Source organism: Procambarus clarkii, chromosome 38, assembly GCF_040958095.1.
Source record: "Procambarus clarkii isolate CNS0578487 chromosome 38, FALCON_Pclarkii_2.0, whole genome shotgun sequence".
Classification (NCBI taxonomy): domain Eukaryota; kingdom Metazoa; phylum Arthropoda; class Malacostraca; order Decapoda; family Cambaridae; genus Procambarus; species Procambarus clarkii.
This window is the reverse complement of record NC_091187.1, coordinates 16,631,079-16,646,059: the sequence shown is the minus strand read 5'-3', so window position 1 is coordinate 16,646,059 and position 14,981 is coordinate 16,631,079. Positions and strand designations below refer to the sequence as shown.

Genomic DNA, 14,981 nt, shown 5'->3' with positions numbered 1-14,981 from the left:
TACGCAATACGTCGAATTCATTTGTAATACCAGAAATATGTCTATTTTCTCAAACCATAACAAATTCCTCTAATATTTTTCAAATGTCAGTTTGCCAAGATAATAAATATCTTCACAATTTTTGCAATTTTTGTTATGAAATTATGGGTTGTAGATTAATAATAATTTGTAATTTGGCAGAATGGTTGAGCGTCAGGGTCCCTACATTCCAAAACGAGGCATACCTCTGGGCACGGGAGTTGTGCCCCGCATTCCTTCGGTGGCTCCTGTTGAACTCTCTTCTGCATGATGACTTGAAATAGTGTATGTAAAGTCTGTTTGCTGTTAAGTTTGTCTAAAATTATTTACAATTTTTAAAATTATTTAAAACTGTTAAAAGTACGGTATATATATGTTAAATACTATAAATTCAGATATAAATGTACTAATTAGTGAAATTCACAATGTAAACTCTTGACAAAATGATGTGGTAATGAATTCAGTTTTCAGTAGGCAGTCAATGTCGACATGTCCAAGGGTAGGCACTTAATTGATGCATTCCATTGTTATCTAAACTACTCTACTGTATGTATATCAAACGAGTGTTTGATTTTTTAGTGCATATTCTGCATTTAGGAATTAAGAGGCAGTGCATATAATTTCATCTCTATCTTATCTATCCACTATGTAACAAATTTAGTTTTTTCCCCCTGGATAGTTATTTTCCAACTCCTTATGCTGCCAAAGTATAGAAAATGGCTATTATTCCCTCTCAAACTTTATTTTGACCTGTATCTTAAGACAGCTTAGGAATGTCGTCTTGAAGGTTATTTGAAGACTGCCGACTCCTAGAGTTTACCAGGAGGCAAAAATTGTTACGTAGTGTTATATTTTGTAGCACTTTGTATTTATAAACAAAACCAAAGTATGGCACTTGGCTTCTAGCTGGACAAAGGTGACTGTAATCACCTGTCGACGGGTTATATGGTTAGTATATTTTATGAAGGTGTCACCTTGGTGTGATTTTCTTGTCACAAAAAAACAAATTTACAACTTTTAGGTCAAAGTTCTCATGGCTTTAAAAACCAGTTCTATATAAATCGTAGAATTTCAACAGAATACTATTTTATCGGCTAACCTAAATTTATAAAATATACTTACAAGTTAATAAGTATACCAAAATATTTTATATTGTATTCTGAATCCCATCAGGAAACTAAACTGTACATTAACATTCCCAGCTGTTAGTTAATGTTTAGTAGTAAAAATAAATAAATAAATATACTGCATTATGAGCATAGTTTAATTCATACCAATAAGGATCCACACCACCAAAGTGTTAAGCTAACCATGAATATTAATAATCCTTAAGGCTAAGTAGAAAAGCATTGAATTTACTTTATTGCATATTAATAAACCATAACATTTTATTATACTGAATCTTATTTTTGTTACCACTAGATCTAACAAAATTCTACCTTTCACATTAATTTGGAATTGCCCATGGTGTCAGGGAGAGCAGCCCATGTGAACCTGTATCATGTTTACGGTAATTGTTTTCCTTGTGTACTCTATTCCTTCATTATCTATCTTTCATAAATCAATCTTCCACTTTATTCATCAATATACAAGCTAGGTTTCATCCGTTAGAAAATCAATTACAGTACTGTAATTATTTGTAAAATATTAAAACCTTTGTATTTCTATTTTTGTTAGTGGATCAAAAACTGTTAAACATCTTAATAACTATCAATTTCATTACAAGGCATTTTGGTGGGTATAGGAAGACTAGCTGAAATTCGTTTCAAATAATTTCTTTTTAACGAAGGTCAAACACGAAGCACTTTAAGTTCCTCTCAACACATTATCATTATACCAGTGTACAATACTTAGTCCGGATTCTACAGTACCCATGTGTAATACAGTACTTGTATTTGGAAAGAATAGACGACTTCTCAGTCTATAGAAAGAGTTGTCTTTACTAACCAACTTCTTTTTATGGGGATGGCATCACACTTGGCCTTTAGTAATTTTGGAGGGATGGGGAAAACAGCGCTTAGTATTGAAACCATTAGTTGTTCAGCACCTTAGCCTTTAATGAGGAAATTTTGGTCACCAGACTAATCTACTTCCCCTTTCATCATGAAAGATAATTGAAGATTTCAATGCTCCCTCCATACAGGCAACTCTTAGAATAGTGCAACAAGTGCCAGTAATGATAACCAGATGTAACAAATTGTTAAGCCAACTATCAAAGCTCTATCTCCAATCTTTGCTAACATCTAAGATGTCTTGTATATCTAATGTAACAGTAACTGAGGTGTCGTAAAGAAGTCCAAATTTTATCATAGATATTGAAAGCAGCAATGACACAATGTAACCCTTTGACTAGGATCTAAATTGTGTCATTAGTAATCAGGGAACTCTCAGAAATCTTGTAGACTATAAATATGCTACTCATATTCAAGAAAGTAAACTTATAAAGCCTTAATTAACTATAGACCTAAGCCAATGACTTTTATTCCTTACAAAATAATGGCAAAACTAAGTGGAAAGTGGAACATATGAGAACTACCTCTGAATCCAAGACAGTATGGTTTTAGGAAAAAGGCATGCTTTACGAACCTGGCCAAGTTCTGCAATTAGGTTGCCAGATTAAGCAGGAAAGAGGTGAATTACATCTTCCTAGATTGACAACACTCGATATTGTTCCAGACAAATTGCAAGTTGGAAAAGCAGGCTGGAGTAACTAGGAAGAGAAAACAGGGGTCTAATGATAAATGGAATGTGTGTCCACCAAAGGTGGTGAAAGTTACCACCATTCTACGTTAAAGGCCAGATTTGTCGTTCAATGTCAGTAGTTAAATTATAATAAAATAGGTACGAGAATGCTAGTAAGCAGAACACAATTAGCTAGACATCCCTGCCTCTTAGTTGCTGATAAGCAAGTACTAGAATGTCTGAAGGAATATATCAACACTGTACAAAAGTGGTGGGGTTCATCTCCTTACTCGACTACATAAAACACTTTTAAATCATTATACAATAAGGAGTAGGAAAACAAATTCATTACTTATTAAATATATTCAGCTTTTTTTAAATTCTTCAAATACTTCTGGCAATCTTCATATTAAATTTGTAATAAAAAACCTTAGTACTCGCCAAATTTAAAAAAAAAAAAAAAAAAAGTTTCACAGGGTTATTGCATGTTCGCCATGTGATTTTTAATTACACGCTTAGGAGTGACCTAAAGGTAATAAAATATTACCTTAAAAACTGTTCTAAAATTAAATTTTTGTACACAACCATTAAAAATAATTCATTCAAACCTGGAATGCTTTGGCAACAAAATCTGACAGAACAGCAAAGACAACTAAATCAAAGGATGAAAGAGGTAAACTGGTAATCTAAAGCTTACAACCATGACTACATCTGCAACTCTAAAGTAAATCATCTTCAAAAGGCAGTTCCAAGGGGCTTCATAAATGAACTCGTAAAATATGTTCATTTACAATCAAAGGGAAGTCTTTTGTGTGGGTTTCATCTTATTTAACTTGCTGAGGATATGGTAGTCAAAAGATTCTTCGTAGGAGTCTTCAGGTGAGGTCTCATCAATCTCGTATCTATAAGGAGAAGAAAGGCACTTTACAAACCAAACTAGTCTTGCACATAATATGTAATTATCAAAAAAGCACCAAGCCGGGTAACAGTCAAAGCACAGCATAAACAAGAATGAAGATGTTGCAGAGAATTATAATGACGTTGTAATAATTATAATTATAATGATTCTATAAAGACAGGTTTCCAGTTTCAACATATAAGCCCTGGGTGGGGGACCAAAAAACACCAGAGTTGAGCTGTGACGCAGTACGGTGCAGAGCACCTAGATAACAAGGGTCGAGGAAGAGGCAGAGGAAATGATGGGGCAGCCATAATAGAGTTTAGACAACACAAGTTTATGACAAAGGCAAATAAAGTAATGTGCATTTATCAGCTTCCCAGGAATTATAAGTAAGGTATGGGCCTTAGAGCATTCAACTCTGAGGTGAGAGATATGGGGGTGACCAAGACAAACAAGTCAAAGATCAACCCCAAAGATTTAGCAATATCTTTATACACACAAGGGTATCATAATGACAACTGAGAACGAAGACCGACAAGCCTCCGAATAGTGTAAAGTTATGGATATAAATGACCACAGACCATAGAAAATTCATAACTACAGAACATTGGAGAAATGATAGCAGTTGACTTACAACCTTTCTTTGTTGAAGAAGATTCCAGGTTTATGAGACACATGAACTATATCTGCCAAATGATGGAATTCCTTCCAGAAAATATTTAAAATAATAACTGTGCAGGACATACATGCAAGCATCAGAGACAAGATACAGGAGGAAATTAAAAGTGTTATACATTTATCCTGTACCAGTGCCAGCCGGACCACCAGTACAGCAAATACATCTATTTGCTGTACTGGTGTCATGTAAATGGCCACCCCTAAAATTTCCTGTACCGATTTACCAATTTTTGTCTATTCTTAAATCAATTTATTATATTAAAAATACATTTACCATGCTCATAATGTAAATAAAAAAAATTCCAAGCTAAAATAGGACAATTTTCAGAATAAATATTTAACCACATTTGAAAATAATCGGAATCAAAATAGATACTGTACTCTTATCAGAGTCGAGGCTTTTTAGTGGAAGTGATATCTTAATATCTTTAGGAATTTTAGTCCCATCAATAATTAAACACTAATTAAAAGGAAAACTTTTGAATTTATTTTTTCAGACGCACCCACAGAGTTCTTAAGGAATATTGTAATAGGTGTGCAGCGCAAGGGGTAAATAATTATGAAATGTTGGCTTGTGAATGGAATACCTAACTAGTATAGATGTTGATATGACAGGTATCGAGGCCATAGAAAAGGCAATGAAAGCAATCACTGTACAAGTGCCAGTAACATTGTTCTGTATTGTTGAAAAACTAATTAAAAATGTCTAGTGTTTATAAATATAGTGGTATTATGGCTGGTGATGAAAATGGTTTGACAAATAGTGATACTCAAACAAATAATTAGACATTTAAGTAAGAAGGGGAAGATGAAGCAGACTTAAAAAACAAACTTGTATAAATTACCTGCATTTAGTGAAGAAAGCCATGCCATCAGGGTTGTGTTTGAATACCGTCAGCACTACCTTATGCATTTGATTAGAAAAGGCCATCAGCTCCAGGACCTGCATCATGAACTTTCCCAGACCCTTGTTGCGACATTCCATCTCTAGTTGCAGTTCATAACTTGAAAAAATTGAATTATTATTACAGTACTTATATTATTAATTATTTTGTCTACTACTATTACTATACAGTACTATTATTATCGAATAAGAATTAAGAATGACTGCATTATTTTTAGTTACAAAAAATGTCCAGAACTTTTTCATATTTCTCTGAATACCTCACAATCAACATACAATGGAAGGTTTGGTATGGGCAAATATATAAATTAATGTATTAAATATAAAAAAAAAAAAATACCATAATTTAGACAGGTAGCAACTTCAAAGACGGTTGCAGGCTTTAGGGTCCATATTTTCTTGAACAAAGTTACTAGGGAACTTCATATAACTAATATTTTATTCACCCAAAAATTTGTGTAAGGTATGAATGTAATTTAGCACATGTAATTTTTTCCAAATATAGGCTAGCTTCCCCCAAAAATTAACAAGCACTCCTCAATCTTCAAGGTCTCTATCAATTTTATTGTGATCCCATCTCATCCCTCCCTGCCCAAAACGCTTTGCGTAATAGTGGCTTTAGGCATTGTATGTACTAGCTCTATCTATAAATCTATCAATTTTTGTATCACCTCTTGTATGTACTGTATGTACTTTACCTGAATAAACATTCATGAATTGTTTTGGTAGAGAAACTGGGGAGGAGCTCATATACTAACTCTGCAGATGTGTCATCTGCAACATTTTCTGCCTTCAGTACTGATATTATAAGGATATCTTTGAAATGCTCCTCTGAATATGAGTCAAACATCTGTTCGCCATCATCCACAGTAAGATCCAGTAATTTGGCCAGTTTCTTACTAATTTGTGTTGCCATCTGTTTGGCAAACCCCTTTAAAATAATGTACAATTTAGGGCAAAGTTTCATCTACACAATATTTCTGTTGATCCTTTTAACTTCATCCTGAAAATGCCCTATGTAACTGACAGATTCATAAATGATGTAACCTCCCCAAAAATCCTCAAGGGTCTAGAAGGTGCTGTGGGTACAATATGTCTTGAATAACCTTATAGCACCCTGGTCCACTGGTTACAGCAAGGCTGTAGAGGCACAAACAGCCTTTACATTTTCATTCATATTGTCTAAGTAAACAGGGCGACTAGCACGGGAGAGTTAAAATTACAGTAATGTCACTTTTGGAAGAAAAAGAAGTTTCACCTAGGGAACAAAATCATGCAAAAACCATCATCTTAATGTTTTTGCTACTGTATTTATTCATGCGTTTGCAGAACCATACAAATGTGTTAAGCAGTCCTTTGGTGCTTTATAATCGGATATTTTTTTTTTCAGCCTTCTGAAATGCATATCTAGAGACAATTTTCCCAAGAATGAATGTTAATATCAAATACTTGTTAAGGACTATAATTTCCATATTTTATTATTTTGGAAAGTGTGACAATCAGATTCACCTTTATTATCAGCATTAGCTGCCTCATCATTCCCTACGTAAATTACCCGGTAGTTCTCGTCCTCTGTAGAACCCTCCTCACGGCTTGCCAATCATTCTTTTCTCGCTTGCACTTGTACTGTACCTAATTTCTTCAAAACCTCAAGGCAGCTACAAGTTTTTGCCTAGCAAGAATATAAGGCTGACAAAATTCCTTGTCAATTCATGGCTTCAATTAAGTCAAACTATCAGAAATAATAAGCTGCTAACTGTCAGGTTATTAACTCTGCACACTGGTAATCTGTGATGGGCCACCTTCTTTCTCTCAACACCTAATTATCTCTACTTTCATATTAGAAGTAAAGTGTTCTCTTGGTGACGTTCTTTTGGTAAGGTAACACTTTCTCTTCATTTTTTTTTTTTAAGATTCTTCTAAAAACTATCTCTAAATTCTTATTTTTAAAATGAACTGAAAAAGCATGTTATATACAATTTTATAATACATATCCTTGTTGAAGAAAAATTAATAAAAACAATTTTGATTGCATTTATTACCTAAAACACATGTGATAACCCAAGGTGTCTAAAGTTATTTTTTAGCAAGAAATAAATGTATGCCACCATGAATATATCAGAACAAATCAATTAAAATAATCATACCAATATAAAACTTCATCTCCATAGTCCATATCAAACCGGAAGTGAGAAAAGGCCATGGGTTTCCCTGCCACAGTGTCAACAGCAATGAGGTACCAAGCAGCATCTTCAGTCATTTCCTCTCTCTTCTCACTCTCATGCCATCCTTGGGTGCTTCTCTCATACCTGAGATTATAAGAGAGATTTTCAAGGTTAGATAATTACAGCCCTAGTCACCACCTGTATAGTACAGGACTTATTTTTGTCTATGCTGTAAGTCAACAGTAAAATATTAGGGTTCCCATGATTTAAACAACGTTTTCAAGGACTATGAAGGATGTTTTGTGGGGTACGAACACAAACTATTTAAAAATTAGGCTATATATTTATGTAATATATTTCCAGTTGCAACAACATATATATAGTGCATATACCCCGCACACCACCAGTGAACTTGACAAGAGATTCTGTAACCAGGTACAGTGCATAAAGATGTTAAAATGACAATGCTGAGACATGTGTTTACACATGTCTCAGCAGTACATCTCAAAACAAGTATTGAATGTCTTTGCAACTTACAAGCAAATTTACATATATAAGATAGCTGTACAAAGTACTTTTGAGAATACACTTCCTGTAAAAGTCTTGTGCCGAGAAATCCTGTCTCGAAGTTGCTATCAATGGCTTCAGTGATCTTGTAGTAGTAGTCTGACCCAAAACCTTCAAGTTCTACAGTAGCTAGAGAGACTGATGATGACCCACAGGCATTTGCCACCCACCCATCATTTTCCACCTCAAAACACAGCCAGTGATACTAACAATCATCAGCCATCCTCCGCTGCATCACCCACCCACCACCTTTGCATTACCTTCAGCCACTGTCTCCAGCAATCCTCAAAAACAGCCAATTTTGACAAGCAAGACAACTCCATTATTCAATATTCATATCCAATAATTTTTGGTTTATACTTACAACAAAGCCAAACAAATTACTCATTACACAGACTGTTGCACATGCACTACTTCCTACATAGTATATTAAAAATTATATATTTACTTTAATGGTCTCTAGCACTCTCCAAAATTAATATTCGTGTAAAACATCTCCCACAACCCAGATACACACAGCATACTATGCACTTTGGTGGAAGCATCACTGAAATGTTTTCAGAAGTTTGTTTAAAGATCCATTGATCCAATCAACTAATTTAGATTGTGTGGACAAATTTCCTTTATTTGCTGGGAATGGATAGTTTACATACCCATCCCAATACATAAATACTGGATACTTTAATAAATACAAGTGTGCATGTGCTATGCTACGCTATTTGGAGACATAACAGAAAAATTAGTAAAAGTGAAAAAGTTGCTCTCCTGGTAAGGATACAACTGAAGGGAAGAGAATTAATACTTGACAGCCCACAAGAAGACGACATAATGGCCCTGGAAATCTGCAATCAGGATGATAAACAATCATTATTGCATGCAGTCCATCAGCAACACATGGACTAAGGAAGAGCTACATGACAGAAGAGAATGCTTTAGTATAATCTCTCATGATCAACAGATAAAGGTAAGTCATGACTGTTGATACTTGGTGACTTCAATTAGAAACCAATAGACTGGGAAACCTACAAAGCAAGAACAGAGGACTTTTAGACCGGCCAATTAATAAAATTCATCCTCGAGACTTTCATATATCAATATGTCAAACTGGCTACAAGATTGGGAGATGGGGATGCTCCATCAATGCTGAATTTGGTATTTATCAGGAAAGATCTATTTAACATTCAGTACCTTCATCCACAAGAGTAACCATGTCCTTTTGGAAATTTAATATGCTGTGTTATAATCTACCAGCAAATGAATAAAATTAAACGGTTGAAAAACTATTAGCAGTGTCGTGTGAGCAAAGCACCAAGCAAACAAGACTACTTTCCCACATTATTAAACTTAAAGCTAAGTTGAATTGATAAAACAATGCCAAATAGAAAAGCAGTGAGTAAAACAATGGAGTAGTGTGGGAATGGTACAGGCAGAAACAATATGAAAAATGCCAATGGCAGATTGGTTGCTCATAGAAAATAGCCAGAGAATATCATTGAAAATTCCTGAGCCATGGTTTTATACTGGCGTATGCACAATATTCCTCACATTTATAAGTTAATCAGAACTTCATTCTGGCAAGTACAACAAATTGTCAAATTTTCCCATCAACTTGTAGGATTTTTACCTTAACTATTCAAGGTGATTAATAACGTTTATGAATACAACAGGTTATTTGTCTCTGCTTTGTTCCGAGGCATTCAGAAAGCTTGTGACCATACAGGGTATATAGTACTGAAAAAAAAGGGGTTTGGCAGTGATGCTTGTATTATGCCATATCTAACTGCATTTTAAATAAATTGAGTTCAGTTAAGACTCCTTTATTTTGGATCTGTGCAACTTCATTATCTTATACATACAAGTAACAGGCAATTAATAGCTTGCATATTGTATCTGTAGTATAGAACAATTTAACCGAGAACTTTTTTTTTGGAGGTATATGGGACTTTCTTACTGACCAACATTTTTAGTCATGCAGGTGTGCAATTCTTTAATAATTGACTTCAATCACTTTTTTCTCTTTACCATATCTATACTAATGAACCATTTTGATGCAATACTTACATTGGTTGCATGTTTCTTTTACATAAATCAATTGCCCACTCCAACATGTCTGGGTCCACATCTTTGACTCTCTTACATATTAGCTGGCAACTCAGTCCATTACGTTCATACTTGTGAAAAATTGGGAATTTCGATAGTGGATCCGGCTGGAAATAGTTATGTTATTATGTATAACATGGTTAAATACAGTATCTTCTTTAATTAGAGATTATGTTTGGCTCCTTAGTGACTACATCAATAGGATTAAATCAGAGTAAGAATATGCAGAGCAATACCAATACCATATTGTTAAACAATTACAGTATAAAGATAAAATTATAGTTACAGTACAGTATTTTGAATTATGAGATTAAAAAATCTGCCACATGACAAATGGCAAAAGTCATTTGAATAATTATGCAAGAACAAAGTAGACCAAAACCATTTTAAGAGCTTATCCCAAGATTTCTCTCTCCCTAGCAGACGTTGCATTGAGAAAAACAAAATAAAAAATTGAAGAATGGAGCCAACCCACTATAGATGTTCACTCTGGATCTGCATAATACTAAAAGCCATAGAGGGGATTATAAGAATTATCAGAAAGGGCCAAGATCTCTATAAAAACAGCAAAAATCATAAGCCACTAACATGGTTTAATCAATCATTCTCAACCCTTGAGAGACCTTTACCTGACATCCTCCTAAACTAGACACCATCTTTCCAGGATGCTTGTTGTATTTCCATCAATTTAAGTGGTTTTTATTTTAAGCTAGTAAACTTTGCAACCAAATTCTTAATTTTCTCTAAACATGATAACTACTGTAATTCTATCTACATATTCAAATTACAGCATCTCTAAACGATTTGTCTTAACTAATCTGAGGCCACTAGATTTTACTGCCATTCCAATTTACTACTGATATTCTAGTTTAATTTATCAGCCTCATTGCACGAGTTGTTAGCTTTGCTGTACAGTACAGTATTTGATTTTGTTCCCCCAAGTTTTAACTGTATGGGGGAAAATTTATCTCCACCCTAGCCTGTTGGACCAAGTTATCACAAGTCGATACCTTAATGACACTTTAAAGTATCGACTTGGGGAGTAGAAGAACTCCCGAGACCCTCTCCAGGTAAATTCCAGGCAAGTCCTATAAATCCATGGTCACATTTTTTCCTTTACATATATATATAAACAAATCACAAGCTACACCAGCCATCAATCACAAATGCTAATAACAGACTTAAGACTTAATATTAAGAGTCTTACTATAGAATTAGCTTGGTTAACGAGAAGCTGAGCAGCAGCAAGCCTTGCCCTCTCCGCCTTCAGGGCTGCCCGCCTCTCTTTTCCTTTATGCTTGGACAGACTCCTCTTCTGCTGTCGTTCCTAGAAAAAAATAATCAATTTAAAGGAGAGTATTCACGACAATAAATCTTGCCATTGAAAAAAACAATGCAAGATTTTATCCGAAATGATCGACGCCAATAGGTCACACCCACATTGGGGCACGTTCATACATTAAGTTGTGGCAGTAGCCGTCAGAAATTAAATGCTTAACAAGCACACGACAGCATCCAAACCTATAATGTAATAATAATAATATTTATTTGGGGAAAAATACATACATACAAAATGGGATACAAGAATGTTAGATTTCTAGGTACAGCAAGTATATACAGTTATGCCTAAAGCCACTAATATGCACAGTTATGGGCATGATGTGGTAAAAATAAACTTGAAAACTAAGACAAAATTAATTGATATAAAAAAACAACATTGAACTGCAGTAGACAGTAGACAAAATAACAATTACATGGTGAATGGTTCAGCAGAAATTGCAGAACAGCAGATAGTAATTTTTACTAAATAGAAGGGATGCCATTTTTTTTTTTTTTTTTTTTTTTTTTTTTACATGGCAGAAATTAGCAGTTTTAAAAGTTTAGTCATTAATGTTCAATACCCTGTAATAGCAAAACATAGGTTGACATTTAGGAGGTAAGGTATATGTTACATAAAGTAGATTAGGTAACACATTGTTTCACTTTTGAACTGGATGAGAGAGGGAGTCATTGACGTGATTGGGAAGGTTATTCCACGTTCTCCATTTAATTAAATTATGAATCAAGTATTTTGGGACCCTTGATTCACAGGGCATTTCTACGAGGCCCGCGTCTGGCCCCGTCTACGAGGTCCAGACAGCAAAGGAAGTCATAGTAACTCTTAGTACATTACAATCTAGTAACTGTCCCCCCACAGTAACTGGAACACGGCACGCATCATAAACACAAGAGAACATGACACAAAATCTTCCCAACCAGCGGCTGAATTACATTCTTCCCCGCCTTGCACCTTAACAATATAAAGACTCTGACGCCTGCAACACATGTAAACAAGACCCCACATACGTTCATGGCGAGGTGTGAGAGGCAGGACGCGGTGGTGCAGTGTGGAGGAGGCAGCCAGGGTGCCTGCAGCTCAAGTTACTCTTGTCATCCGACGCGGGAACCCGGCAGCCATCACCCGCGCACAACCAGCCTAAACAACAATCCACACCAATAATATCAAAATCAGAATAGTTAAAATAGTACTAATAATATTAGTTAATAGTAATATTTGTAATGATACATATTCTAAAGTTTTTTTTGTATTCTACGCAGTTTTTTGGGAACGCGGATCATATTTAAACACCATTTAAAAACACAAGTCAGTGTTTTTCTATAACGTGAGTCTGTCTTATTTTGTTTAACAAGCTTAGGCATACACAGCAATGTGGTGCTTACCTGATAATCTGTTACAAGTTATAACTAACTTAAAGATTCTAGATACGGTGAATACAAGCCTAAGTTGTGCTTCTGTACTTGCATACATCATTAAACAAAATAGTATAAATAGTATTGCACGAGCTTAGAAGCAATAATTATGATTTTTCCAACATCCAAGTATAGGAGGTACGACAGGCTTCATAGAACTGCATTCATGCACTGCTCTTTGCTCAAGTAAGCTAGAGTTAGAATCAAATAAAGTTAGAATCTTATTTTTTCTTAAGTTATTGATCAAAACGTGCTGCGCGTTTTCTATTATCGTTTGCTTTCTAATTACTGCAGAAAGTGTTGTATATTTACTTAAATTTACCTGAGGGCTACCCTCTCTCTAGTGGTCCCGACGAAGACAGGAAGCCAGCGGCTTATCAAAGGTCTCCCCCCATTAATAATTCATTTGTCGGGGAACAAGCAACCAATGTATATACATGTTAGGCTTATAGGCTATATAGGCTGAATTATTATACCGAGGTCACTCCCAAAGTCTATCATTACTGACCCTCCCGCCCACGATGCAACCCCACAACTTAACTTCTAGGTACATATTTACTGCTAGGTGAACAGATTGATTGATTGATGAAGATTAAGCCACCCAAAAGGTGGCACGGGCACGAATAGCCCGTAAGTGGTGGCCCTTTTGAGCCATCACCAGTATCAATAGATGATACTGGAGATCTGTGGAGGTACGACTGTACCCTGCGTGACGGGAGATGTCTCCCGTGAGGTGAACAGGTACATTAGGGGATTATAAACTATGAATGGTAATAAATTTATGTACATTTGGGTGTACACCAGACAAAGTCCATTTAATGGCGGAATTTAGCCATATTTTGTGTGACAACTTTTATATCTCATATTTTTATTTATAATAATAATCGAAAAAATGCATAGTATATAAGAGATAAAACAGAAAGCCATGAGCTAAATCAACGCGCTGAACGTTCCAGATAAAAATAAAAAAATAAAATAAATGTTTATTCAGGTAAAGTACATACATACAAGAGGTTATACAAAAATTGATAAATTTATAGATAAAGCTAGTACATACAATGCCTAAAACCACTATTACGCAAAGCGTTTCGGGCAGGAAAAACATTAAAGACTAAAACTTAATACTAATTGAGATTAACGTCCATAAGGAGGCGGAGCTTCCAGCAAATACCTTCCTGTGATTGGCTGTTATTGGAAATGCCAACACTCCTTTATGAGTAAAATGTAAATTAAGAAATATGTCCTTTTGCATAACAACCCTGTTGTTGTGCAAAAGAACAACAATTTCTGTTTTGTACCTGACAGAAATGTCCATCTAACTGAATAATGTAGTCCAATAAGAGGGTGAAGCATCGTATTATCAATGTTATTTATGTCGAGACAACCCCCACTAATGACGTCACAAGTTAAGTATCCAGGCCATTTTAATATAACACCTGTTATATCCTGCAATATTTAATTATCACTTAATTAAAAAATTAAATAATTAACCCTTCATTTTCTGGGTGGATTAAAGTTGGAGCAGAATGTCATAAGCAGGGCTGGTGTATTGAACTATAAGATGGTTTATTAAGTGGATGGAACCTTTAGCTGATCCCTTCCTGTGATTGGTTGTTATTGTGAATGTCAACAAAGAGTTTCAACCAATGGGATGCTAGCTTGGGAATTCTTGCTTCAGCACAACAACTCGCCTTATGGGCTGCTGTTCTGCTATTGATAGTTCAATGTTGACGCAACAGATGGCGCCAGCTGTATTTTACATGGTAGCTTGTTAATAGTGTAATTTAATGTCAACAGATGGCATAAGCTGTATCTTATCTACTGTTGACCAGCCAGTTGATAGTGTTCTTTTCTGCCGACAGATGGCATCAGCTGTATTATTATTACTTCCGAATTCCCTTTAAACGCTGATTGCAAATCCCGTAGCTTATGATAAGGTTTTATACCATGTTGGTATTAGATAACTGGAGTTCTGCAATTACTTTTTTTATCTACTGTTGAGGATATCATCATATAACGTCTGGTTAATTAGTACTGCTTTTTGTTTAGATGTGATGCATTTCCAAATCAATTAAACATCAGTCCGTAATATTATTAAGGGCTTATTATTAATATTATTAATGTTATTATTATTAATATTATTAATGCTATTATTATTAATATTAATGTTATTATTATTAATATTATTAATGTTATTATTATTAATATTAATATT

At 34.8% G+C, this 14,981-nt stretch overlaps 2 protein-coding genes across 2 annotated transcripts in view; one reads left to right on the top strand and one right to left on the bottom strand.

Annotated features, from left to right (window-relative positions):
- The window catches only part of su(r) (dihydropyrimidine dehydrogenase su(r)), a 30,310-nt gene extending 29,036 nt beyond the window's left edge, over nt 1–1,274 (top strand). The window contains exon 21 of the mRNA XM_045764624.2: nt 181–1,274. Within this exon, the coding sequence (XP_045620580.1) occupies nt 181–289 (109 nt within the window). The 3' untranslated portion in view covers nt 290–1,274. The remainder of the gene's footprint in view (nt 1–180) is intronic.
- A 1,770-nt stretch (nt 1,275–3,044) lies between these two features.
- Nucleotides 3,045–12,497, bottom strand: Naa40 (N-alpha-acetyltransferase 40). Its single transcript, XM_045764625.2, has 6 exons — nt 12,362–12,497; nt 11,223–11,342; nt 9,977–10,122; nt 7,331–7,492; nt 5,125–5,283; nt 3,045–3,602 (listed from the first exon to the last, which is right to left on the bottom strand). The coding sequence occupies exons 1-6, from the start codon at nt 12,365–12,367 to the stop codon at nt 3,494–3,496; spliced, it is 702 nt and encodes a 233-aa protein (XP_045620581.1). The 5' UTR covers nt 12,368–12,497; the 3' UTR covers nt 3,045–3,493.
- Nucleotides 12,498–14,981: the final 2,484 nt, after the last annotated feature.